The 27,405-nt window shown below is 50.7% G+C and overlaps 1 protein-coding gene across 2 annotated transcripts in view; it reads left to right on the top strand.

Annotated features, from left to right (window-relative positions):
- The window catches only part of Ogdhl (oxoglutarate dehydrogenase L), a 28,483-nt gene extending 9,230 nt beyond the window's left edge, over positions 1-19,253 (top strand). Inside the window, exons 5-25 of one of the 2 annotated variants that reach the window (XM_045137805.1) lie at positions 1,766-1,868; positions 2,242-2,357; positions 2,510-2,664; positions 3,421-3,567; positions 5,101-5,191; positions 7,746-7,925; positions 8,062-8,190; positions 9,648-9,827; positions 10,397-10,549; positions 11,399-11,501; positions 11,926-12,054; positions 12,946-13,096; positions 14,151-14,278; positions 15,109-15,287; positions 15,761-15,832; positions 15,917-16,042; positions 16,156-16,228; positions 17,369-17,532; positions 17,681-17,835; positions 18,533-18,657; positions 18,826-19,253. In XM_045137805.1, coding sequence (XP_044993740.1) covers positions 1,766-1,868; positions 2,242-2,357; positions 2,510-2,664; positions 3,421-3,567; positions 5,101-5,191; positions 7,746-7,925; positions 8,062-8,190; positions 9,648-9,827; positions 10,397-10,549; positions 11,399-11,501; positions 11,926-12,054; positions 12,946-13,096; positions 14,151-14,278; positions 15,109-15,287; positions 15,761-15,832; positions 15,917-16,042; positions 16,156-16,228; positions 17,369-17,532; positions 17,681-17,835; positions 18,533-18,656 — 2,658 coding nt within the window. In that variant the 3' untranslated portion in view covers position 18,657; positions 18,826-19,253. Of the gene's footprint in view, positions 1-1,765; positions 1,869-2,241; positions 2,358-2,509; positions 2,665-3,420; positions 3,568-5,100; positions 5,192-7,745; positions 7,926-8,061; positions 8,191-9,647; positions 9,828-10,396; positions 10,550-11,398; positions 11,502-11,925; positions 12,055-12,945; positions 13,097-14,150; positions 14,279-15,108; positions 15,288-15,760; positions 15,833-15,916; positions 16,043-16,155; positions 16,229-17,368; positions 17,533-17,680; positions 17,836-18,532 lie in introns of both variants that reach the window. The other variant, XM_045137804.1, reaches the window with a different exon arrangement.
- The last annotated feature ends 8,152 nt before the right edge of the window (positions 19,254-27,405 follow it).

The following is a 27,405-nucleotide window of genomic DNA, read 5'->3' as shown; positions in this document are numbered from 1 at the left end:
GACAGACAGAGAAAGAGGCAGATAGAGAGAGAGAGAATGGGCGCGCCAGGGCCTCCAGCCACTGCAAACGAACTCCAGACGCGTGCGCCCCCTTGTGCATCCAGCTAACGTGGGACCTGGGGAATCGAGCCTCGAACCGGGGTCCTTAGGCTTCATAGGCGAGCGCTTAACCACTAAGCCATCTCTCCAGCCCTGTTTCCTCACATTCTTTAAAGGTAACCAGCAAGGGTTGTATTCTTCCTCTCCTCCACTAATCCCCCCTTTCTTTGCCCACAGTAGATTCTCTTTCCATAGCCCAGGCAGGCCTCAAGTTCATGGTTCTCCTGCTTCAGCTTCCTGAGTGCTAGGATTGTGGGCGTGCACCACCATGTCTGGCTGTCTTCTTTGTACAGTTTCGTATGATCATACAGATTTGATGAGTTTCACTGCATTGCAGATAGCACAGCGCACACACACACACACACACACACACACGCACGTGCACATGTGCACACGTTTATTACTTGCTTAAGTGTGTCCTCATTCTGAGCCCTGTCAGTGTTTGGTACACCCTAGCGCTCTGGTATAGCAAGATGCTATAAGTCCATCTTGTACTTTTTTTTTTTTTTTTTGCCTCTCCCAGAACCATCCAGTTTTCCAGGGAGCTGTGAGCATGCTCGGCGCTGTTGGTCTAGTCATCTCAGTGATCAGAGCTATGAAGTGTGTAGTTTTTTTTTTTTTTTTAAAGAAAGATAACATACATTATGGATTCATATTGATGCACTGTTACATATTTCAGATGCAGGCCTAAGGGTTTGTCCTTGACCTCATCAATCTTATGACACCATCTCCTTTCAAAGATGCCAAAAATAGATGTTCTCAAGAATGCCAGGGCAGTGGCTTGTTTGACTTTCCCACAGCCCACATGAAGCCGTCTCAGAATAACAATTCTCATGCTTTTACTGATTTCTGATTGAGCCAGAAAAGGATGTATGAATTTTTCTCTGCAGTCTTATTTATCTTTAGGGAATATTTAATTGGCCAAATGGAATCGTTCTTCTCTGTGGATCTGTGCTACTAAATGGGTCTACTTAATCATTTGTTTCATTTTACTTTGAATGTTTTAAGCTTAATTTAGCTTTAAAATGTAAGATATTTATAAGGTTCCAAAATCAAGTCTTGAAAGCGAGATGCATCCTAAAAAACCTTACTCTAAGAGTCCTAGTCTTATAATTTCACTTTTGCAATTCTGTTTTGTCCCATCCCTGTAGATAAGTTTTCTTTTTTTGTTTTGTATAATTTCTTCTTCTAATGCCTATATTTAGTGTGTATACATACATATATTTACTTTCCTCTCAGCTATCGAGTGATCTACTCAATATGTTCTAGAATTTGCATCTTTTTTCTTGCCAGCGTCTTGTAGAGACTGGCTCACAGTGGCAGGTGGGAATTTTCCCCATTCTAATAGCGCCGTCATACTCCCTTGTCTGCTTTCCGTATTCATGTGCTGGGCTCCTGGTGTGGGACCGTTGGAAGGTTTCCAGAATTTCGCAGTTGTGATGGCAGCGCAGAGCACACCTTCAGCATAGGTCTTTTCCTGTCGTCCTCAGCTTCGGGTTGCGCTTCGGAACCGGGGTGGTCTCCCATTACCTTGCTGGCCATCGCTGACGTCTCATAGGGAACTCTGAAGCTGGAGGGGAGGGGTGGGGCTCTGAATCTCACTGACGGTGAAGAGATCTCTGTCCAGTTGGCACCCAGCCCTGCCTTGTTCTCTCCCTCTGCCCAGATCCGAGGCCACCATGTGGCCCAGCTGGACCCCTTGGGCATCCTGGATGCAGACTTGGACTCTTTCGTGCCCTCGGACTTGATCACCACCATCGATAAGCTGGGTGAGAGTTGGGACCCTGCCCTGTTGCGTTGATGTCTGTGGCCCAGGGAGGGTCTTCCTGGCCCTGGAGCACAGTCCGAGCCCACCATACCTTGGGGACTATATGACTCCTTCTGCCCGTGCCCAGCCACTGTACAGTGTCCCTGAGAGGGATGTGTTCCCACCTTCATTAGAGTGTACCGATTATCCGAGCCCACCCTCCTGGCTACAGGTGGGTGCCAGCTCTTTCCCACCCTTCCCATTGGTGGAGGGTTAGATCTTCAGGCCGAGCCTGGAGGAAAGGTACAGAAGAGACTGTTGGGGACTGTGATGATGTCCCCCTGCCCTGGGCCTGACCTCCATCTTTCCTTTTGCCACATGGGGCTCCTTCCCAGCATTCTATGACCTGCAGGAGGCTGACCTGGATAAAGAGTTCCAGCTGCCCACTACCACGTTCATCGGGGGCTCAGAAAGCACACTGTCTCTGCGGGAGATCATTCGGCGCCTGGAGGTGAGCCCAGGGAGGTGTGTCCAGCACACATGTGGAGCTCTCTGAAGTGTGGGTGGAGGTGGAGCGGGGGGCGGGGGGCTCCTTTTCTCTTCCAGACCAGAACCATCTTCCCTCTTCCTGGCTCCATGTGGAACCCCCACCTGTTGTACTAGAACACCTACTGCCAGCACATTGGCCTGGAGTTCATGTTCATTAACGACGTGGAGCAGTGCCAGTGGATCCGGCAGAAGTTTGAGACACCTGGTGTGATGCAGTTCTCCAGCGAGGAGAAACGGACTTTGCTGGCCCGGCTGGTGCGCTCCATGAGGTCGGCACCCCCCTGGGTGGACCACCCCATGGCCGGAGGTCCCTGGGCCTGGAAAGGGAGGGTGGGACTGGTGTGGCCTCCCCTGCTGGCACAGCATTGGGACTAGATGCTCAGTCAGTTTAGCCAAGAGCTGACCACAGTGGAGCCAGACAGGTGGGCAGGGTTAGGACTTCAGGCAAATGTGCAAGCAGGGGCCGCTATGGGTAAGGGTGGAAGTGCCAGGGTATGGCTTTGGGAAGGCCAGGGCAGAACACTGTCCATGGTATGAGTGAGTTCAGTACTACCATTGGGGGTACAAGGACTCTGCTCACCAATGTCTCAGAAACTGCACTGGGCTCCCAGGGCTGCAGCGGTGTGGAAGAGAGTCTGGCCCAGTTGCTGAGTGCCGAGGTGCTTCCTGTGCTGTGCGATATGGACTGGGAATTCAGTAGGATGGAGGTCATTGGGACTTGATAAAGGAGCCCTCTGAGATGTAGGCAGGAGGGTGGTAGGCTAAGACCAGTGGAAGGCCTCATGTTAGGGAAATTTTGCATTGCAGAGAGGGTAGTATCTGGGAAGCAAAGCCAGCAGAGGTTTGGGGAGGACCCCAGTCTGCCCTTCCTTGCTGGGTATAACATGGTGCCCAGGGTGGGTCCTGTACTATGCAAGAAAGAGGTGAATACTTTGTCCTTCCTGTGTTTTGAGCATCTAGATCCTAGTGCTATGAACAGTCTCCTGAGCACCACCCTGCTCCTCTCTTCCCTTCCCACCAAACAGGTTTGAAGACTTCCTGGCCCGGAAGTGGTCTTCAGAGAAACGGTTTGGCCTGGAGGGCTGTGAGGTCATGATTCCTGCTCTCAAGACCATCATTGACAAGTCCAGTGAGATGGGGATTGAGAATGTCATCATGGGGATGCCACACAGGTGAGTCCACTGTTTCTGCCCTCCCCAGCTGCGCCTGTTTCCCAGCACCAGGGACTGAGGTGTGGGATGGGGGAGACGGGAAACATGGAAGTCAGGACAAGGGGTGTGGGTGGGACCTTTGAGAACCTTTTATAGGTCGTCTGCCTCTTCCCTGAGCCCTTGGCCTGGTCTGCTCTGCTCTTCACAGTGAAAGCCAGGTACTTGGCCACAGCCACATGGAGCTAGGGACTCACTGGGTTTGGTGACACTCCTTTTCTCTGGCCATGCGGCTGCTGTCCAGGAGTGCAGGGCTTCCGAAAGTACTTGAGGTTACTGTGGACAAGGAGATTTCAAGAGACATGTTCAGGGTTGGGAGGACGGCTGGCCCTGGGTTAGCATCCTCTAGAAGGAGGTCTGTAGAGGTGAGCTGGGCGTCTTTTCCTAGCTGTACATTGAGTCCATATTTTCCTTGATCTTGTGGAAGACATGGAAAGCTTGCTTATCAGTGTTCTGTGGGACTTGACCCCGGTGGGACCCAGGAAGCTACATGTGGTTGGGTAAGCCCAGAGTCACATGGGCTCAAGGAACTCTAAATGCGTGGTGTGGAAAGTCTCTGTCTTGTTGGCCTGCCAAGAATCTGGGGGTTGTCTGTCAGAGCCTCTGTGCTCTGAGGAGGCCTGGAGATGCCCTGTGTCTGTGGAGGAGGTCAGGCAGCACTGGCCTAGCCAAGGCTTCATGTCTTGGGCTGAACAGTGGGAGAGGATGGGGTTTGGAAGGCTGGAGTGGTGTAGACACCTGCGTGGTGGTGCTGGACAGGCACTCACCTGAGGGGGGGGCTCTGGGAACAGAGGGGCTGTTCTGGGCCAGGCCAGTCCTCCATAGTGTGGGTGGTCACCCTCAGACTGGAGTGCTTTGTCCAAAGAGCCGAGGCACGCTCCTTGGACTCCTGCAGCTCACAGAACTGGGGTGGCTAACCTGGACGCGGCCTGCCTGGCCTGCAGGGCTGTGCGGGTGAGGATCGCTGTGGGCCTGGTACCAGTGACCTCTGCGGGGTGAGCTTCCAGTCACCTTGGTTTGTTAACAGTCTGGTGCTGTCTCTATAGTAATTTCCTGCCGTGGGAGGTTAAAGCCAGGCTGGGGGAATCCCTCTTCCCTGTCTGCTGTTTTGTCCCTTCGGTGTTTTCTCTGGGAACGACCGATCCAAGGCCCTCACTCCACACGCCTGCGCGTCCTGCTCGTAGATGGCCCGGGCTGGCCTGGAAGGCTGTGCGTGAGCAGCTGTGAGGGTTAGCAAACTGAGCTCACGAGGGAGGCACCCAGGCACTGGGTAGGGTCAGCGCTTTGTTGGGGGGAATGAATGGGGATCCCTCACGTGCCTAGTGCACTCAGGCCCAATAGGTCTGTTGAGCCTTACTTGGCCTCAGCCAGAAGGTTCTGGCCACCTACCCCCCCCAATATGATTTTGATTGATTTCAGGTGGGAAAATGGTCATGTGGGGCTGGTTAGGGGAGGTGACTCGTTGTCAGGTGACAGCCCAGGCCTATCTGGTCCCAGGGGCAGGTTGAACGTGCTGGCCAATGTGATCCGCAAGGACCTGGAGCAGATCTTCTGCCAGTTTGACCCCAAGCTGGAGGCGGCAGACGAGGTGGGTGCCACACTTTGGTCCTGGTGCACGAGGCCCTGGTGTTTGGGAGGTGAGCTGGGTGGGTTTGGGCTTCAAGCATCCAGGCTGACCCAGAGAGGAGTCAAGAGAGGCTGAGATGTTTGCAGATGGTCCCAAAGGTCTTTGGGAAGCAAGTGCTCACTTTGGATAATCCGGAAACCGAAGCCCAGAGCAGTTTGGCAGAAGTCACTTCAGCTGTCGTTGCTGAGCCTTGGTGCCTGCAGGACGGGCCCCTCACTTTGTGCCCCAGAGAGCTGCAGGAAGCCAGGTGGCGTCCCATTGTTGTGGTGATGGCCATGCCAAGCCCTTGGCCTTCCTCTTTGCTACATTCAGAGCTCTGCCTCTCTTTCCTGATCCCCTGGTTGTTGCGCCTGTTCCTCCTGCCTCTGTGCCCCTTTGCCCTGAGCCCTGTGTCTTCTCTGGTCTTCTGTAGCCTGCTTGGGTGTGTGTGCATGTCACTGCTCTGTCCACACAGCTCTTTTCCCCTCTGGGGTAAGGCTTAAAGTGAGTCACATCGAGTGACTGCTCCAAGGACACTTGACCTGGTGCCAGAGCAAGTGCAGGACCCATGAGGCTGGCTACCAGTTCAAGATCTTTGCACATCCTGTTCATGTCACTCAGCCACCTTCAATCTCCAGGCCTCTTTGCTTCTGCATAGAATATGGATGAAGGCACCTGCCCCAGGGTGCTACAAGGAAGGAAGAGGGGCCATGGAGCAGAGGGAGATTAGAAAAGCTTAGTTTTTTAAATTGGCTGACTTTAAAAAATTATTTATTTATTTAAGGGGTGGGTAGGTGAGTAGAGAGAGAATGGGCATGCCTGGGTCTTCAGGTTTTGTAAACGAACTCCAGACACAAGTGTCACCTTGTACATCTGGCTTACGTGGGTCCTGGGGAATTGAACCTGGGTCCTTTGGCTTTGCAGACAAGCGCCTTAATTCCTAAGTCATCTCTCTATCCCTGACATTTCTCTCTCTCTCTCTCTATTTAAAAAAATTATTGGGCTGGAGAGATGGCTTAGCAGTTAAGCGCTTGCCTGTGAAGCCTAAGGACCCCGGTTCGAGGCTTGATTCCCCAGGACCCACGTTAGCCAGACGCACAAGGGGGCACACGCATCTGGAGTTCGTTCATTTGCAGTGGCTGGAGGCCCTGGCGTGCCCATTTTCTCTCTCTCTCTTTCTCTCTATCTGCCTCTCTCTGTCACTCTCAAATAAATAAATAAGAATAAACAAAAAAATTTTAATTATTTATTTATTTTAGAGAGAGAGAGAAAGAGGCAGGCAGAGAGAGCATTGGCATGCCAAGGTCTCTAAAATATGAGCCTTGTTGGACAGAAGGTAAATTGGAAAAGAAATTCAGCATGATTTTAATACTTGATGAGAATGCTTCCTCTGTGAAGCCTGTGTGTGTGTGTGTGTGAACGCGCATGCCCTTGCATTCGTCTTGAGGGGTATTCCATGTGTGCATACGTACACAGGCGCGCGTGCACACACACACACACAGGTTGATATTGATTATCATGGGCCACGAGAATATCCAAGGGTGCTGTGGGTACTTGGTTGTCTTCACTTACCAAGTTGTCACTGTTTCATGCCAGTGTGTGAGGGGTTTGATTTGTTGGCTTTTTTTTTTTACAGCTATCAAGCGTCCTCTGCGAGGGCACTGGGCTCTTGTAATGAGTGTCCTCTCACGTGAGCAAGTGAGGCGATTTGGCAAGCTATCCCCAAGCCCATTCGTAGTGTGTCCCCTGCAGTCAGCCTCCCAGCTCTGTTGAATTTTCTCTCCCTGCTAATTGGATAGGTCAACAATGATTTCATTTTAGCATGTTTCTTTGTTAGAAATCGAACTGACCTTTTTTTTTTTTTTTTTTTTCATGTGTCTTTGAATCATTTGTGTTTCTTGCTCTGTGAATTCCCCTTCGTGCCACTGGTCCTTTTTCTCTGGGGCTTTGGAGCCCTACCGTAAAGATCTGGAAAAGTACTTTGCATATTGAAGGCATCGGCTCTTTGCCGCTGTTTGTCATGTAAATATTTTCCTCAGCTTGATTGTCCCAATTCTGATGTAGCTATTTCATCCCTTATGGTTTCTGGGCTTTTGAATATTGTTTGGAAAGTAAGCCTTCCATACTTCCGGATCCTAAAGTGTGTCTTGTTTTCCTTCACTACTACTGTGAGTCTTTGGTGTGAGGAATGAGGTAGCCAGCCATTCACCTCTGGTGTTCTCCCAGCTCCAGCGTTGCTATGAGCCAGTCTTCATTCCCCGTGTCACTGTCCCTGGACGCCCCTCTGCCTGCTGCTGAGCTTCTATCAGACACGGGATAGTCATTCCGAGAGTTGACAATGCAGAGCAGACACCATGCCCCGGAGGAGCCTGCCTTCCCCCTCAGGCCAGCCTGGAGGTTGAGAGGGTCGGGGTGGCGAGGAGAGGGCCAGATCAGGGACCCTTCTGGCCTGGTATGGGCTATGGCTGTCCAGCTCTCTGCTCACGTGCCTAGCCCAGAAAGGAGTAGGTTCATCACATTCCTCCTTCCTCTTCAGGGCTCTGGGGATGTCAAATACCACCTGGGCATGTACCACGAGAGGATCAACCGCGTCACCAACAGGAACATCACACTGTCTCTGGTGGCTAACCCCTCCCATCTGGAAGCAGTGGACCCTGTGGTGCAGGGGAAGACAAAAGCAGAGCAGTTCTACCGTGGGGATGCCCAGGGCAAGAAGGTGAGCTTGCCTGGGCCCAGAGGGTGTCACTGAAGGCCAGGCTTTGGGGAGGGGACACTGAGCACCTCAGAGGGAGGAAGGCGGCCTGCATAGAGTGGGGGCGTAGGGACCTGCTGGCTCATCCCCTTCCCTGCAGGTCATGTCAATCCTGGTCCATGGGGATGCTGCCTTCGCTGGCCAAGGTGTGGTCTACGAGACCTTCCACCTGAGTGACCTGCCCTCTTACACCACCAATGGGACCGTGCATGTGGTGGTCAATAACCAGGTAAGGGTGTGGACTTCATGCCAGGTAGCATGCCCGCCCCTAGAAATCCAGGCAGTGGGTTAAGGGAAAGAGCGAGCCACCCTGATTCTCTGTCCACTGGTCTGTGAAATTGGCAATCTATCTACACATGTGTTGACAGTTGGTCCTGTATATCTGGAGGCGCCTCCACCCACAGGTGCTACTGACTGTAGAGCCACGGTCTTCAGGCCAGGTGTGGAGGCACCTTCTGTCATCTCGGCCCCCTGGAGGCTGAGACAGGAAGGTGATTGGTTGACGCTAGACTGGACTGCGTAGAGACTGCAAAGACATCCTGGGTTGTAAACATAGCAAGCTTCGTCTCAGAAAACTCAAGGGTTGGAGCTGTGTAGCTCAGTGGTGGGGTGCTTTTCCGTAACGTTCGCAGTCTTAGGTTTGAGACTGAGCAGCACATACAAAAAAAGAGGAAGGAAGGGAGAGAAAGGAAGAAAGAAAAAGAAACATTCAGAAAAAAAAAATCGTAAGCCGGTACAGAACATGTATGGGTTTTTTTTTTTATTTCCTTGTCATTATACCCTAAAGATTATAAGCTAACAACTACTTACCTAGAATTTACTTTGCATCTGTATCGTAAGTAATCTAGGAGTGATTGAAAGCAGAGGAGAGCATGTGGGTGGGGGATGTGAACATCCGTGAATTTCCATATCTGGCAGGGGGGGTGGGGATCCTTGAGTGATTCCCTGCAGGCGCCAGGAAGCGCCCATATAGCTGGCATACCACGAGAAGGTGGTAAGGACGCAGGGAACACAGCACAGAGGCTGCGCGTGTAACTGGACATGACCTTCAGCTCCACCTGAGCACAGTGGTTGTAGATGGAATGCCACCTGCCTTTGCTTTAAGGCAGCCGTGGTTAATAGCAGCTTGCAATCTTGTGTTAACTACCTTATCTGCAGCGACATTTAATCTTCCTTGAGTATTCCTGGGAGGCAGGAATTTAATGATCCCTCTTTATAGATGAGGTTGGGGATTGAAGTACATTGCCTGAGGCACTACTGTCACTCTCTGGTGGACCAGGGTTTTCCAAGGCCTGAATTTCTCTCTAACAATGCAGAAAAGTGACTGGCAGGAAAAAAAAAAGGGGGGGGGGCATAAGTTCCTCCATGCTGCTGTCCCTTGGGAGCTGCTATTGTGTCTGTTCTGTGACGTATTCATATCCCATGTATGGACTCCCACCCAGCTTCTTAACCTGACTAACACCATCTGAGGGTAAACAGGAATGCTGGGCACAGTGATGTTTGCCTATAGTCCCAGCTACCCTAGAGGCTGAGGCAGGAGGATCCCTTGAGCCTAGGAGTTTGAAGCCGTCTTTGGTGACATAGTGAGACCTTATCTCTGAAAGAAAGAAGAAAGAGAAAGGAAGGAAGAAAAGCAGAGAAAAAAAGAAAACCCAGAGATACAACTGGTTCCTTGTGTTCCTGCAGATTGGCTTCACCACAGACCCCCGGATGGCCCGCTCCTCACCCTACCCCACCGACGTGGCCCGTGTAGTCAACGCGCCCATCTTCCACGTCAACGCAGATGACCCCGAGGCCGTGATCTACGTGTGCAGCGTGGCGGCCGAGTGGAGGAATACCTTCAACAAAGATGTTGTTGTGGATCTGGTAGGTCTGGAGTATCGAGGCCAAGGCAAGGGCGACCGGCTCATCTCCGCTATGCAGGGGAGGCCCGCTGGGTTTGGGGGTGATGGGGCCAAGGAAGTGATGAGTGTGGCGCATCCCTGCTGGTGGGGGACAGGCCAGGTAGTTTTGGGTGTCTGAGGGCTGGATCGGGGGGGGGGGGGCTGTTCCAGTTGTGACAAGCAGGCCAAGTGGGTTGGAGCTGAGGCTGAAAGAAGAATCTGGTCTGTCCCTGCTGTGTGGAGGAAGCGGGGGGGTGTGTGGGTTCCCTGGGCTGGAGCAGGGATGGTGGTCTGTCTCTGTTGTGCTGAGCTGTCTCTGTTTTCACACCTTCAGCAGCGAGGGCTTAGAGTGCTTTGAGAGGAGGGTTAGTGCTGCTCAGAGCCATCCGTGCAAAGGCCTGGGCGTGGCAAGTCCATCCAGTGATGGGTGACGGTGGGTGCTTTGGGATGCCTCGCAGAGTGCACCCTAGCTGGATGTGCTCCAGGTTTGCGGTAACTGCACTGAACACATGGCCTGGGGTAGGGACTGAGCCCCCTGGCTTGCCCCTGTAGGTCTGCTACCGCCGGCGTGGCCACAATGAGATGGACGAGCCCATGTTCACGCAGCCTCTCATGTACAAGCAGATACACAAGCAGGTGCCCGTGCTGAAGAAGTACGCGGACAAGCTCATTGCTGAGGGCACGGTCACCCTTCAGGAGTTTGAGGTAGGGAGGGAGGACGCGTGAGCCTGGGATCAGCCTCTAATGAGGGTGAGGTGGGGGAGGGACCTTGGGCGACTGCACATGATAGTAGCCACATGTTAGACTCTGGAGGGTTAGGAACTAGCCCTTGGCCCCCAAAGTTCTCAGTTATAAAAGGGGACAGAAGGAGAGGGAGACGGCTTAGCAGTTAAGGCACTTGCATGTGAAGCCTAAGAACCCATGTTCACTCTCCAGATCCCAAGTAAGCCAGATGCACAAAGAAGAGGCAAGTGCAAGGTCGTGCATGCCCACTAGGTGGCACAAGCTTCTGGAGTTTGAAGTGGCTGAGGCTCTGGCGTGCCAGTTCTCAATCTCTCTCTCTCTCTCTCTCTCTATCTCTCTTTCTCTTTAAAATAAAAAAAAAATTAAAAATATATTTTAAAAAAGGGGGACATGGTTACCACAGGGTGGGCCTCAGCAAGCACTATGATGTGGGGAAACCAGGCTTGAGGCAGGAAGAGAGTCTGTTGTAGGAAGTTCCTAGAGGTCTTTCTAAGAGGTGCTTTTGTGTTGGGTTCCTTCCTGAAAGTATTTGTGGACATAATGGTCCTCCTGCCTTCGGGAACCTCTGATGTCAGGGTTGCGTCTGTCCTGGGTCTTGCTGGAGCTCCTTACTGAGTACACAGTAGGCTTACCAGTCCTTGAACTATCCAAGATCACCCTGAAGTCTGAGCCCTGGGACTCCGGATTCTCTGACCACGGCATCTCCATAATCCAAGAGAGTTCTAGAACTTGCAGGGCTTTTGAGTTTGGGAAGACCAACCTGGATGCCCAGGGCATTGCTGCCTCTGTCCACTTCCTTCCCAATTCTAGGAAGAAATTGCCAAATATGACCGGATCTGTGAGGAGGCATATGGCAGGTCCAAGGATAAGAAGATCCTGCATATCAAGCACTGGCTGGACTCCCCCTGGCCTGGTGAGTGTGGCGCATGCAGCTCAGTGATCCCCGAACCTTCTTTGGAGCATTTGCAGAGGGACAGGACTGGGCTGGTCCTAGAGAAAAGTCACTGTAGAGCCAGAAGCTGAGGCTGTGCCCTCGAGACCCAGGTGTATGCCATTTCTGGAGGAGGTGACAGCAAAGCAAGTGTGACCAGTTGTTCCCAGGAAGGGAAGGGCTGGTGGGCAACTTTGAGGGTGTCTGCTCAGGGCTGGGTGACGGTAGTCTCAGGGTCCAGGGGAGGATTGGAGCAGTTATAACAGCGCCTTTTCATCTGTGGCAAGCCCTGAGCATAGATCCAGCGTGTGAAGAAGCTGGGGCCCCTCTGCCCAGAGACTACAGGTTGACCGTGGGCAGCAGAGTCCCACCGTCACCTGAGTGTGAACTAGGTGTGACCCTTTAGGCTTCTTCACTGTGGACGGGGAGCCCAAGAGCATGACGTGCCCTGCCACCGGCATCTCTGAGGACATGCTAACCCACATTGGCAATGTGGCCAGTTCTGTGCCCCTGGAGGACTTTAAGATCCACACAGGTGAGGTCACCATGCAGACTTCAACACAGTGCCTTACAGGGTGACCCGCTGGGAACAAAACATGACTTATGGCATGTCCTTGTTTGGCCTCTTGGTGTCTTAGTCTTGAAGCCTCATTTGGGTCCCTCAGCTTCCCATGTTTCCAGCTCCTCTCAGTGGGCGTGGGGCTTGGGCAACTGCAGACAGCACTCTGCAGGCTACCAGGGAGTGTCCAGTGAGGGCTCTGCAGCATCCCTGGGCCAGGCAGGAGAACAGGGAAGCTGGGCCTTCTGTGGAGGTTGTGGGTGGACTTGAGATACAGGCAGGATTCTGCCACTGGCCCAGGCAGTTACCACAGGACAGCCCCACATGTCACTAGCCTGTGAACCTGGCTGGTGGGTGGTAACTGACGACACCCTTCAGCTGTGGCCACTGTAGCTACGGCTTGGAAAGTCTGGGGCCCCATGGCTAGAGTACCTGTGTCCTCTCTAGCTAGTGTGTGAGGGCTCACGTGGCCTGTATCAGTGTGCATAGAAGCCAGGTAGCCTTGGTACCTGCTGATGCCATCTGGGCTAAGTGCTATTCTGTGTACATTATAGGGGTCTTGTTGGGTATGATATCTCAAGTACATGACTCCCCCATCTTAGCCCCAGTCTCCCCTGGAAAGCAGGGCCACCCCTCCACAGGGTTTCCAGGAGGAATCCTGACCCAGTGCGCATGTCCGCGTCTTTCTTTGCAGGAGGCTAGGAGAGTGTCAGGCCCAGGCCAGTCGTCATAGTAGCTGCAGACCAGGGAAGGAGGTCTACCATGGCCCTGCTTTGCACTGGTCGCTTGTTCAAGGACCCTGGGCTTTAGCCAGTCCAGGCCCATGGCCAGGCTCTTGAAACCTTCAGATGCTCTTCCCTCCTGTAGGCCTGTCTCGCATCCTGCGTGGCCGTGCGGACATGACTAAGAATCGCACGGTGGACTGGGCATTGGCTGAATACATGGCCTTTGGCTCACTGCTGAAGGAGGGCATCCATGTGCGGCTCAGCGGCCAGGATGTGGAGAGGGGCACTTTCAGGTGAGAGCAGAGCAGACTGGGGCCTCAGTCCCCTGGAGATTGGTCTTGTCCCTGTTGAGCCCATGGATCTTGGAGTTTAGCTGTATACGGGGTGTCTGGGGGTCAGCATGGGAGACCGGAAATAGAGCTGGCCGATCTTTCGATGGGGACCCCGAGGAGACCCCTAGTCTTGCTGAGGTATCACTGCTAACCCCATCAGCTCTGCAGCCAGGGCCAAGCTGCCAGAGAGCTGCCGGGACCCTTTCCTGACCCCCTGGCACATACATATGCCCTGGCTGCTTGGCCCGTGCTGGTGGTTCTGTGTGGTCCTCAGGATCCTTTATTTCTGTATTTGGCGACCTGCCCTTAGCCAGCTCTTCCCAAGCATGCGTGTTGAATATTTGCATCCAGTGAGGACTCGGCCTTGTCCATGGTCCACATCACAGTTCTTGGGCCCCCAGATTTTCAGTGTCCTGACCATCGGGGCTGAGTTGAGGCATTGGATTCCCGGGTCACAGTGGTCGTTCGCCTGTCTACAGCGTTCATCTCTGCCAGCCTTGCTCCAGTCCAGGACCCGGGCAGCCGTGCAGCTGCACCCCGTGCCCCATGCCAGTTCTCAGCGGGCTTGGGGCTCAGCCAGGCAGTCCTTTCATTCTCCGGCCTCGGGGATGGCACAGTGGTGTCTGCCTCCTCTCAGCAGGAGGGGGTAGAGGGACCTGGCAGTATGGACAGGAGACTGTGCCCAGTGGTGTGGCCTCCTGGGGGTTCAGACTCAACCCTGTTCTTGGGAAGGCCACTGGGGCAGGGTACTTTGGTTCCTGAGAAGCTAAGGCCAGAGATGCCCTAGCCTGCACACCTGGGTCTGGTGCCCCAGTGTGCTGTGTGAGTGGTCTGTAGGCGGGCAGGGCTGGGGAGCTGCGGAGGAGGGGAGCAGGTCGCTGCGGCAGCTTTCTTGGTGTGGCCATCCTACGGACCTTACAGGAGTCCGAAAGCAGCAACGAGTCCTGCCTTCCCGCTGCTGCCTGGGTCTGGAGTCCGAGCCAGCCCCCCTGGTCTTCTCTGATTTCCTCCCCAGCCACCGGCACCATGTTCTCCATGACCAAGAAGTTGACCGGAGGACGTGTGTCCCTATGAATCACCTGTGGCCCGACCAAGCCCCCTACACCGTGTGCAACAGCTCCCTTTCAGAATATGGAGTCTTAGGTACGCTGGGTGACGACCTACGTGTCTGGGATCTGGAGCCAGGGTCAGGGCCTTGGAGGGCTGAAGAGATTTGGGTGTGCGGGGGGGGGGGTGGTTGCAGGGATACTGGAATAGCCCTGAGTGGTGGTCAGTAGACTGTCCCATGTGTGCCCTTCGGAGATCCACTTGGGGAAGAGAGGTCTTGCTTGCTTTGTGGGGGATTCCTATAATCACCAGAGGCCCCCTCTCTGGATATTAACTATGGAGGCCCGGATTGAGAACCATCAGTAGAACCCACAGTGAGACAGCACCTGACTGCCTGGGCCCTGAGCCTCCACATTTCTGAGCCCATCTTCCCTCCCCTGCCTGGCGCCTCAGGAGCCCTGGGTGGAGGTGGAGCTTGCTGCTCCAGAGTCTGCCTTCTGTGCCCGTCTCACAGCTCACCATTCCCAGTGCGCCTCCTCTTCTTGGGCTTCAGCCCCACCTCTGGGGAGCTGCCTCTGGGCCTGTGACAGACCCTGCTCAGCAGCTCTGTACATATTTTCATTGTGTCTGGGGGTGGGGGGCTTCTGTGCTGATGGTTCCATGTAGCTCCCAAAAGTCTTTGAATGTGGCTTCCAGGCCATATAAGCCCACGTGATATAAGTGCTAAAAGTGACATCTTTGGAAATGTTGCACACTCCTAGGAAGATCCATCCAGACCTTTGAGGCCCCAGGAGCCCCCTGGCTCTTCTGAGCCATTGAGAAGGGTTGGTGGGAGCAAGGCATGTACAATGAGAAAATTGGGTTTCACTCCAGCCACTGGCACTTCATGACAGACACTGAAGCAAGTCTTGATGTCCTCTGCTCAGGCTTTGAGTTGGGCTATGCCATGGCCAGCCCCAATGCCCTGGTTCTCTGGGAGGCTCAGTTTGGTGACTTCCACAACACAGCCCAGTGCATCATCGACCAGTTCATCAGCACTGGCCAGGCCAAGTGGGTGCGGCACAACGGCATTGTGCTCCTGCTGCCCCACGGCATGGAAGGCATGGTAAGGACCCAGGAGGGTGGTTTTGAGGACTTGGAGGATGTGTGCCTGCCAGGCCCCTGCGCCTTGAGTCCGCTCTGTGGGCCCTGGGCCGGGCAGGGTTAATCTGCCCCTTTCTGGCAGGTACCTGGGCTTGTTTACTCTGCCAGCCCCTCCCATTCCAAGTCTGTGGAGAGGAAATGAGGGCCCACCCTCGGGGCTGCTCTCATCACCAGTGAATAACGGGTGTACATTTAGTCCGGCGGCAGGTGCTCAGTCAATAGCATCTGCTGCGATTCCAGAATGTGCCAGGCCAAGAATGCCTCGGTGTAGTCTTTTTGCCTGTTTCTGACCTGCACATTTGCAGCACATGGATACTTTCCTGTGCTCTGGGGTCCCAGAGTGAGGACACTGCCTCCAGAAAGCAAGCCTGGGGACCCTGCAGAGCCAGGGCTGTTGTGTGGGACCAGCCTGGGCTATCTCGAGTGTGTTTTCAGGGTCCAGAGCACTCCTCAGCACGGCCCGAGAGGTTCCTGCAGATGAGCAACGATGACTCAGACGCCTACCCAGTGAGTGGTTCTGGCCGTCCCCAGATGTGAAACGGGGTCTGGTGGCCAGAGCACCACCCCTAGCTGCCACTGACTCCACATCAGGTCTTCACCGAGGACTTCGAGGTGAGCCAGCTCTATGACTGCAACTGGATCGTGGTGAACTGCTCCACCCCAGCCAGCTATTTCCACGTGCTGCGCCGGCAGATCCTGCTGCCCTTCCGCAAGCCGGTGAGCCACCCGCCCGCCCGCCCTCCCGTCAGCACCGTGGCTGGGCCGGGTCACTTGTGAGGCCCCTGGGCAGGTGGGGGCCACTGGCAGCTGGGCATGTGTTTCCCTTCCAGCTGATTGTCTTCACACCCAAATCTCTGCTGCGGCACCCTGACGCCAAGTCCAGCTTTGACCAGATGGTGTCCGGTATGTGCCTAGCCTGGGTATGTCGGGTAGCTTTCCCTGAGGAGTTCGCCTCCGTGGGGTTTCTTCCCCCCAGGACTCCGTCCTCCCCTTTGCTGACGCTGCAGTGGCTCCTAGCCTGGCCGTGGGATTGGGTAGTTTGTGCTATGGCCACCTCTGGTCATTTGGAATGAGATCTAGGGCCCTGGTAAGGGCTGCTCAAAGGTGGGAGGCTGGCACAGCTTTACCTGGTTTGCTGGGTACTCAATGCCATTCATTCTCTCAAGCACGGTTTCTCTCGTGAGCCAAATAGACATTACTGGAGACCTGGTGTCCACTCCAGCTTCGCGTGTCATCGACTTGAGTGTTGGGGGGGAGGGGCGAGAAATCACACGGCAGACCAGGTGTTGATACAGAGACGTGACTTGGTCGTGAATTAGGGAGGCACAAGAGTGAAGCCCTGAGGTCGACAGAACAGAGCTGTCGTAGGAAGCTGCCGAGTAGCCACAGTGCTGGGCAGGAGGGGCCTCAGAGGGTGTGCACCTGTGTGTCCACTGTGGGAAGATGGCGGTAGTGGGCAGTTCAAAGCTCAGGACTGGATCCCGGAGCTGCCCAGCAGCTCTTCTCCTGGGCCCAGAAACAGTTGCCCTCAGAGCCTCAGAGTCTTCCCCTGGGAAGCGGTGATGTGGGCACGCTACAGTAGCTTCCTGAGAAGGTTAGCCGCATGCTTGAGCTCAGGAAGGGACGACGGACAGAGCTGGGAGGTGATGGCTCAGCTGCAGGGCCGCGGGAAGAGGAATGGACGGACCTCCCAGCAGCCACACCTTCCCGCCTGGCCGTGCAGGATGTGGCAGATCTGGGGCAAGCAATGGTGCCATCCTGTCACCTCCTGTCTCCCTCCGAGGTCCTCTTTGTTCCTCCCTCTCTGGTATCTCACACCTTGAATCTTGGGGTTCTCAGGGCTCTGCTTTTGTCCACAGCCCCATCTTCTCTCCCTGTGACAACTTAGGATGTCACCCGTCCTTAATTCCATCTTTGGAACAAGAGGCGTCTAGTGCAAGCACACTGCAACCCTGGGAAGTCAATAGCCAGGAAATGCCCGTGGCTCCTGGGAGTGCTCAGAGAGCCCACTGCCCCCTCTGGGGTATCTGGTCCATCCCTCAGGAACCAGCTTCCAGCGGGTGATTCCAGAAGACGGGGCTGCGACGCGGTCTCCTGAGCAGGTGCAGCGGCTCATCTTCTGCACGGGAAAGGTGTACTACGACCTGGTGAAGGAGCGCAGCAGCCAGGGCCTGGAGAAGCAGGTGGCCATCACACGCTTGGAGCAGGTGAGCTGAGTCCGAAGCACTTGGGGTGATGGGCAAGGTCCGCTTGCCAGCCCCTGGCTATGGCAGTGGTACTGGTGAGACTTGGGACAGGCTCTACCCGTTCTGCCCCTCCTCGACTATATCCCTGTGTCCCTGCCTTCCTCCCCAGATCTCTCCATTCCCCTTCGACTTGATCAAGCAGGAAGCAGAGAAGTACCCGGGCGCAGAACTGGTGTGGTGTCAGGAGGAACACAAAAACATGGGCTACTATGACTACATCAGCCCACGCTTCATGACCCTCCTTGGCCATACCCGGCCCATCTGGTACACGGCTGGGGGGACCACAATTTACCACTTACCTCTGCTAGGCCTGCCTGTGGTTCTCGGGCCTGGCAGAGTCCCACGCTAGCTTTGTCTTTCCTCTTGCTTGTGCTGTCCAGAACTGGCCTCTGCCGTTCTCTAGGTGGCATTTGAAAACTCTAGGGTTGGACCCTGGCTGATGCAGGATAGCTTTGCCCTCAGGGCTGGGGCATTTTCAGTGCCACCTTCATGGGGAGTAATTTGTGTTCTGTAGCCAGGACTAAGTTGGAGACCCTCCTGTGTGTTCCAAGTCTCCTTCCTTTGGTCTTAGCCCCGAGCCATGGAGCCCGAGGCATGTCGGCTCTGCTAGGGGAGGCTGACAAAATAGGTCCTGTGTAGACCAGGCTGCTGAGGTGCCTGGCACATGGCAGCCACTCCGTGTACAGCAGTGCCCTCATTTGGGGGAGAGTTTGAGGAACTGAGAAGCCAAAAATGAGCTTGCTCCCCAAGCTTCGGGGTGTAGCTATCGTTGTCTGTGTTGGCAAGTCCGATGACACAGAGGGCGTGGTTTCTCCTCTCTGTCCTGTGGCTGAGTTTGTCCTAGGCCGCGAAGCTCACAAGGACGGTTCCCAGGCAGGAGTTCCTCAGACTCGCGTCCCCACAGTCCTAGGATGAGTGTGGCCAAGCCCAGCCCTTTCCTTAGCATTTTCTTCTCCTCTAGGTATATTGGCCGGGACCCAGCAGCCGCGCCAGCCACTGGAAACAGAAACACTCACCTGGTGACTCTTAGGAAGTTCCTGGATACTGCCTTCAATCTCCAAGCCTTCGAGGGAAAGACATTTTAGAGTGGGTTTGGGCCTGCTCAGGTCTTGCCGAGAGGGTTAACCGGGGACCGGGGAGGATAGGAGAGAGGTGACTAAGGGCCCAGGATGAGCCACACTCACGTAGCAGTGGGGGCCAGAGTCGCCCTGCTTGCCTGTTACGCCGCTTAATTTGGCCTTTGTCTTGTTTCAGAATATGTCAGCACCAAGTATCCGAGGAGTCTGATGGAAGGGGCTTAGGCTGCAGAGTTCTGCCCGCTGTGCTATAACATTTTTGGGGGGAATTTTTGTGTGGCTTCTCCATCTGTGCTGGTCTTGTCTCTAGACAGGCACTGGAGCCCTGTGTCACTCATCGCTCCCATTCCAGCACACCTAGCTGCTTCTCACCCCATCCCTGTTCATTTATAGACTCAAAATGATGTCCTCTTGTGCGTGCTTAGAAATGGAGATTTCAGTAATAACAGGCCAGTGAAGCAAATCCACTCCAGGTGATTTGCATGCGCAGTTTTAGAGGGTGGGCCCTCTGAGCCATGTCATCTTCTGGGGGACATTCAGCAATCTCACATGAACCAAAACAAAGTAGGACACAAAATAGCAGAGAAATAAAAATCATGCTTCAAAGATGCTTGCTGTTTTTCTTTTGTTTTGTCAAGTTGGGGGAGGAGCAGGTGAGGCAGCCAGGGTAGAAAAATGGGGAGAAAGCAAAACAAACTTGTAGAGGTTATTTTAATCTGCACGGAACAGGTCTTCCTCTGAGCACCACACAGGGTTGACCATCATTGGTTTCGCTACTCTTCAGCCTCTTGTTAAATTTCACTTCGTTTCTTACTGATTTTTGTTTTGTTTTTGTTTTGTTTTTCAAGGCAGGGTTTCGCTCTGGCCCATGCTGACCTGGAATTCACTATGTAGTCTCAGGGTAGCCATGAACTCATGGCAATCCTCCCACCACTAACTCCTGAGTGCTGAGATTAAAGGTGTGTGCCACCACGCCCGGCTCTTACTGATTTTTGTATCTGCCAGGATGCTGGGGGAGCTGTGTTGTTCATTTGTCCCCTTCTCAGAGCATGTCCTCAGAATAAGATGCCAGGGTACCTGTCTGCCAGGTGCCCAACTTCAGGTTCTTCAAGCTCAGAAGTCCAGCTGGGGAGACGTGCATGTGGTTTCCTAGAAATACTGTGGGGTAGGGATAGGGACATCCTAGAGAAGCAAGTCTGAGGTCAGGCAGGGGAATGTGTCATCAGTCTCCAATTCAGTGCCTTAGGGTCCACATGGAATCCCACCTCACTCAAGAGTATTCTAAATGAAAATAATTACAGCTGCCATTACTGTGTGTGTGTGTGTGTGTGTGTGTGTGTGTGTGTGTGTGTGTGTGTTTTGAGGTAGTGTCTCTAGACCAGGCTAACCTGGATTCACTATGTAGTCTCAGGCTGGCCTCAAACCCTCCTACGTCTACCTCCTGAGTGCTGGCATTAAGGCATTAATGATCACTACAGTAGTTTCATGATGGGAATATTTCCACTTTATTTTTCTTTATTATTATTTTTTTTTTTGTGAGGTAGGGTCTCCCTCTAGCCCAGACTGACCAGAATTCACTATGTAATTAATCTCAGGGTGGCCTTGAGCCCATGGCGATCCTCCGACCTCTGCCGCCCGAGTGCTGGGATTAAAGGTGTGTACCACCATGCCCGGCTTATGTCCACTTTATAAATGGGGACATCAGGGTTCATATAGTTCACTTTCCCGTGGTGGCTTGGGGTTTGGCTTATTCCCTCGGGAAGGAGGCTCATCCAATGTTGGGCATGCTCACATTCTTCCTGCAGTGGGGTGCGACAGTGGCAGGGATGCAGCCCTTAGGCTGTGACTGGCACAGACTTCTTGTGGCATCCAGTGCCCCTTCCTTAAGACTGCTGCCAGAAAGCTGCATGGGAAAAGGGCTCCAAAGTCCATGTGGTAATAACTAACTGGGAAATAAAATGAGGTATGGGATAAGCAAGGCTTGATAATTTCAAAAGGCAAGAGTATTGATACCATGAAACAGCTGTAGTCAAACAGACTAGCTTAAAAATAATCAAGTGGAGTTGAAGAAATGGCTTAGTAGTTAAAGTGACTGCCTGCGAAGCCTAAGGACCTAGGTTCGATTCCCCAGAATCCACATAAGCCAGATGCACAAGGTGGCAAATGCATCTGGAGTTTGTTTGCAATGGCCAGAGGCCCTGGTGTGCCTATTCTCTCTCCCACAAGTCTCTCTAATAATTTTTTAAAATATAAGTGTTTAGAAAATATCAAGCATAGCCAAAATAAAAATATTCGTAGAAGCCTGGTGTGGTGGTACGTGCCTTTAATCCCAGCACTTGGGAGACAGATGTAGAAGGATTGTCATGAGTTCAAAGCCACCATGAGAATACATAGTAAATTCCAGGTTGGAATGGTCTACAGTGAAACCCTATCTCAAAAAAAAAAAAAAAAAAAAAGTTCATAGATAGTCTGAATAGCAGAATGGACAGCAGAAATGTTTGAGGCTTAGGACCAAGGAATTCTCTAAGAAAGTACAATAAGGGGCTGGGGAGATGGCTTAGCGGTTCGAGGCTCAATTCCCCAGGACCCACATAAGCCAGATGCTCAAGGTAGAGCATGTATTTGGAGCTTGTTTGCAGTGGCTGGAGACCCTGGTGCACCCATTCTCTCTCAAATAAGTAGAATAAAGTCTATGTCTCTTGAAGCATCCTCTGGAAAGGAGTACTGGAGAAAGGACTCCCTGCTTCAAGGTACTTATTTGCAAAGCCTGATAGCCTGGATTTGATTCCCTAGTACCCATCTGTGGCGGTTTGATTCAGGTGTCCCCCATAAACTCAGGTGTTCTGAATGCTAGGTCCCCAGCTGATGGCAATTTGGGAATTAAAGCCTCCTGGAAGCAGTGTATTGTTGGGGGAGGGCTTATGGAAGTTATAGCCAGTTTCCCCTTGCCAGTGTTTGGCACACTCTCCTGTTCCTGTTGTCCACCTGATGTTAGCCAGGAGGTGATGTCCACCCTCTGCTCTTGCCAGAGTTTTCTCCTGCCATCATGGAGCTTCTCCTTGCGTCTGTAAGCCAAAATAAACTTTTTTTTTTTTTTTTTTTACCCACAAGCAGCTCTTGGTTATTTTCTTTTTTTCTATTTTTATTTTACATATTTCTTACGAGGGAGGGAGAGAGATAGAGAATGGGCGCGCCAGGGCTTCTAGCCACTGTGGGTTCCAGGGAATAGAACCTGGGTCCTTTACCTCGCAGGCAAGCACCTTAACCGCTAAGCCATCTCTTCAGCCCCTGACACTTTTTCTAATGCAAATTCCTAGGGTAAGAGGCGGTGGTTTGGGGCAGAATGGCGAGGTTCCGTGCTTGGGGACTTAAGGAGAAGAGTGGGTGAGGTCAGTTCGTCTGTCCTGGGTGGGGGGCTGTTGATGGGGTTGGAAGGACGTGGGTTAGGTTCCGAGATTGCGGGGTGGGAGTATTCATTTGCCAGGGTTTGCAACGCTGGGAGCTGTGGGGGAGGCTGTTGGGGGGGGGTTCAGGTCCAGGGGGTGCAGCGCAGTGAGAACCGTGGGGGGTCACTCTGCCAGGGGTGATGAGGGGAGAGGCTTGGGCAGGGACCACAAGTGTGGGTGGGTCCGACCAGGCAGGAGGCAGGGCCTCTGTCTCTTGGTTATTTTCTACCAGCAATGCGAACCTGACTGCAACACCATCTAAAGCCAGATGCACAAAATAGCTCGTGTGTCTGGAGTTCATCTGCAGTGGAAGGAGCCCCTAAAGTGCCCCCCCCCCTTTCTCTTTGTCTCTCCCAAAATTAAATATTTTGAAAATCCATAGAGGAAATACAGGTTCCACAGAGCAGTTATGCATGTAGCCAGAATTCAAAGAGAAAAGACAGATGCTAATGACTAGACTATTGGGTCTTGACTATATCATTGTCAATATTTTGGCTATGGAATTGCAGAATGTATCCATTTGAGGAACTGGAGAGGCTGCACGGGATAGGTTTCTTACAACTACATATTAATCTGTAATTGCATCAAGTAAAGTTTAATTCAACTGAACTTTCATTTCCTAGTATTTAGTTGTAGGAGTTCCTTCTATAATCCAGACACAAGTCCTTTATTGAATATGTTTTGCAAATGTTGTCAGCCTGTGATTTGTATTTTAATTTCTCTGAGAAAAAAATTTATTTTCATGAAGTTCAGTAGATAGTGTTTTTTAATGTCTGACTTGGCACATTCAGGCTGCTATAACAAAGTAGCACAAAACAAGTGGCTTACAAACCACAATCTGTGTCTCTCAGTTCTGCGGACTGGAGCAGGCAGGATCAAAGCACTGGCAGATTCCCTATATAGTAAAAGGCGCAATCAAGCCCCAGCAGGCCTCCTCCTTCCTTCCTTTCTTTCTTTCTTTCTTTCTTTCTTTCTTTCTTTCTTTCTTTCTTTCTTTCTTTCTTTCTTTCTTTCTTTCTTTCTTCTTGAGGGGGTGGGGGGCTAGGGTCTCACTTTAGCTCAGGCTGACCTGCAATTCTCTACGTAGTCTCAGGATGGCCTTGAACTCAGGTGATCCTCCTATGTCTGCCTTCCAAATGCTGGGATTAAAGGCATGCACCACCACGCCCAGCAAGCCACTTATTTCTATTAAATATTTATTGGGACTTTGTGTGTGTGTGTGCGCGCGTGTGGTGCTCATGTACATACGCTTACATGCCAGGATCTCTTGCTGCAGCAAGCAAATACCTGCCTGGCCTTATGTAGGTGCTGGGGAATTAAATCCTGGCCAGTAGGCTTTGCAAGCAAGTGCTTTTAACCTCTGAACCATCTCCTCTACCCCAGGCTTGTTTCATAAGGGCATTCATCATACTTATGTCTCCCTCAAATCTGCTAACACTATCGTCCTGAAGGTACTTCCATAGGGGAAATTTTGGGAGAACATAAGAATTCAAAGCAAAATGGCATCCTCACTATCCATTTGTCTCTAAAACTACATGAACCAGCTGTAGTGGCGGTGATGCCAGCATTTGGGCAGCTAAAGCAGGAGGATCATGACTTTGATGCCAACTTGTGAGTCCCAGACTGGCCTAAATGACAAAAATCAAAGACTTTGCCTAAAAACAACCAATCAATCAAATGTCACAAAAATTTTCTATTTCTTTGTCTATAGTTTTACTTCTTAAGTCAAGGCATGTAAACATGTTTTGGGTTAGTTTGTATATAGTATGAGGTGAAGGTCAAGATTTATTATCTTCTATACAATACTTAGTTAATTCTAAATCCATCAATAAGAAGATATCTTATTCCTTGAATTAACCTGGTGTTCATTGTGAGATGGTTGGCACTCTGGACTCTGAGTTAACTTGATATGTTTTTCAAATGTATTTGTAATCAATTATAGAGCATCAAAAATGAGAAAATAGGTATAAGTCTTCTATGCTGAAGATATAAAATATTACTGAGATAATTAGGAAAGGTCTAAAAAAATGTAAAATTATAGATTAGAAAGCTTAACACTACTAAGAATTAGTACTTTCTAAATTGCTGTGTAAAGGTTACACAGTCTCCTGAATTATAATAGGCCATTTACTATAAATTGATAAGTTGATCTCAACTTTACACTTACTTAGTCAAAACAACGTAAAGAAAAACAACAGAAGCCTTGGGCTGGAGAGATGGCTTAACGGGTTAGCTGTTTGCTGCCAAGCCAAAGGACCCAGGTTCGATTCCCCAGAACCCACATAAGCCAGATGCACAAGGTGGTGCATGTGTCTGGAGTTTGTTTGCAATGGCTGGAGGCCGTGGCATGCTCATTCTCGCAATCTCTTTTTCATATAAATAAATAATATTTTAAAAAAGGAATGTAAGCCAGATGTACAGTGTGGCGTATACATCTGAAGTTCGTTTGAAGTGGCTGAAGGCCCTGGCATGCCCATTCTGTCTGTCTGTCTCTCATAAATAAACAAAATTTTTAAAAATAAAAAAAAAACCAGAAGACTAGAGTTAGTAACTTCAAGATTTAGTGTAAAACTACAATAAAAAATTACTGAGATTTGTGTTGGTAGTATGCAAATAGATAATTTTGAGAAAAATGATATCTTTTAGTCCGTGATACACTCTAGATTTCCATGTATCTGTATCTTTTTAAATTTCATCATATTTTTAGCATACAGGAATGTTATACATTGATAAGGATTCTTCTGAATATTTCATTTTAACCAACCACAAATAGTACTCTAAAATTTCAAATTCTAATTGTTAGTATATTGATAGATAGTTGAATTTAGACATTTAGAACTATGCTTGAATTTTCTAAAGATTACATCAACTACAGAGATTTATGTCATCCTTGTAATCAATGTATCTTATTTATTTTTCTTGTCTTAATTGTACTGGTTAGAAGTACTGTAGTATACTGAGTAAAAGTTGTAAGTTGCTTTTCTGAGGGAGAATGTATTCAGTCTTTCATCACTGAATATTATATTAACCAAAGTTTATCTTAAATGATGATTATCAGGCTGAACAAAATTGTTGTTGTCTGTGGATTAAGCTTTATTTTTTTCCCTGATGAGGAATGGATGTAGGATTGTGATAATTGTCTTTTTATATGTCCTTTCTCTTTTAGTCTATTAATATGATATACCACATCAATTGACCTTTGAGTATTCAGTGAACTTTGCATTTCTGGGATAAATTCATTTAGTCATAATGTGTTAGTTATTTTATATACTGGTAGAATTGACTTGCTAATTTTTTTTGAGGCAAGCCCAACAGACTGCCTTTTTTCTTTTTTAATGAGATGGAGCAAGAGAGAGAGAAGTAGAGAATTGGTGCACCAGGGCCTCCAGCCACTGTACTTGAACTCCAGATGCATGCACCACCTTGTGTGCATATGTGACCTCTCATACTTGCGTCAGCTCATGCATCATGCTTTCATGGGACCTGGAGACTTGAACATGGGTCCTCAGGCTTCACAGGCAAGTGACTTAACTGCTAAGCCATCTCCCCAGCCTGATTTACTAATTTTTAAAAAATATTACTTATTTGAAAGAGAGAGAGAAAGAGGGAGAGAGAGAGAGAATGGGCACACACCAGGGCTTCCTGCCACTGCAAACAAACTCCAGACATGCCACATTGTGTACCTCTCTTACTTGGGTACTAAGGAATTAAACCTGGGTCCCTAGGCTTCACGCGCAAGTGCCTTAATCACTAAGATGTCTCTCCAGCCCCTGATTTGCTAAATTTTGACTAGGAGTTTTGAATCCTTATTGCATCAGTTACTTTCTCATTGCTGATACAAAATACCCCACAAAATGCAGCTTAAGGAAAGAGAGGGTTTATTTCAGATTACACAGTAACAAGTTTCATCATGGTAGGGAGATCATGCAGGTGCAGAAAGCTGGTGTCACAGTGTCATGCTGTCACATTAGCAGGGAGGAAGTAGGGGAAAGAAGCAGGGCTAAACTGTAACACTTCAAGGTCTGCCCTGGCTGCACACTTCCTCCAGCAAGGCCCTACTTCTCAAAGGTTCCCACAGCCTTCTGAACAGCACCACCTACTGGGGATTCAATATTCAAACACATGCATTCATGGAGGACATTTTACATTCAAATCACCATCTTATTTATGAGGGACATTGTTTTGGTAGCTTTCTTTTGGTTCATTTAACAAATTTTATTTGTTTGTTTGTTTATTTATTTGAGAGCTACAAACACAGAGAAAGAGGCAGTTAAAGAGAGAGAATGAGTACACCAGGACCACCAGCCATTGTAAATGAACTCCAGGTGCGTGCACCCCCTTGTGCATCTGGCTAACATGGGTCCTGGGGAATTGAGCCTCGATCCAGGGTCCTTAGGCTTAACCGCTAAGCTACCTCTCCAGCCCTGGTATCTTTTTTTTTTTTTTTAAATAATATTCTTGTTAGTTTTTTGTTTTCTAAGTTTGTCTTTGTCTGTTTAAGAGAAAACAAGTTTTTGTTGTTCTTGTGTTTTTGTTTTGTTTTATGTGAGATAAAGTCTTGTGGTGGAGCTCAGGCTACATTTGAACTGTTGAACTTTCTGTCTCAGCCTATCACCCTACTGTGATATGTGCATAGCAGACATCCAGCAGCTTCAGTCACCCCTGCTTTGAGTAATCTACTCTGTGAGGAATACAGAGGCCACTCCAGGCACTTTGAGCTCCTGGACTTGGAACACAACTTCTAAAGTACATGCCTGAAAACCCTAATGCAGTGATATAAGAAACATGAAAACTCAAGACAACATAACTCTTCCAAAAATTATGAATCCCACAGTAATGGTCTTCAGTGAGGGTGAATTAGATAGAATGCTAGAGAGAGAGTTAAAAAATTATTATAACTATGTTCAAAGAAATCAAAGGAATGAGAGAAGAAAACATGCTTCTGAATGAATCTGAAAAGAAGACAGAAAAGAAATTATGAGGTTGATATAAGACATGAGTAAGTGGGTAGGAATACTAGAAGTGAAAAACACAGTAAGTCAAATTAAAAATAATTGTAGGGCTGGAGAGATGGCTTAGCAGTTGAGCGCTTGCCTGTGAAGCCTAAGGACCCTGGTTTGAGGCTTGCTTCCCCAGGACCTATGTAAGCCAGATGCACAGGTGGCACATGCATCTGGAGTACCTTTGCAGTTGCTGGAGGTCCTGGTACACCCATCCTCTCCCTCCCTCCCTCCCTCCCTCTCTCTCTCTCTCTCTCTCTCTCTCTCTCTCTGCCTCTTTCTCTGTCTGTCACTCTCAAATAAATAAATAAA

The sequence above is a fragment of the Jaculus jaculus genome, chromosome 18 (assembly GCF_020740685.1).
Source record: "Jaculus jaculus isolate mJacJac1 chromosome 18, mJacJac1.mat.Y.cur, whole genome shotgun sequence".
NCBI classification, from domain to species: Eukaryota; Metazoa; Chordata; class Mammalia; order Rodentia; family Dipodidae; genus Jaculus; species Jaculus jaculus.
This window is presented reverse-complemented; position numbering and strand designations above follow the sequence as displayed.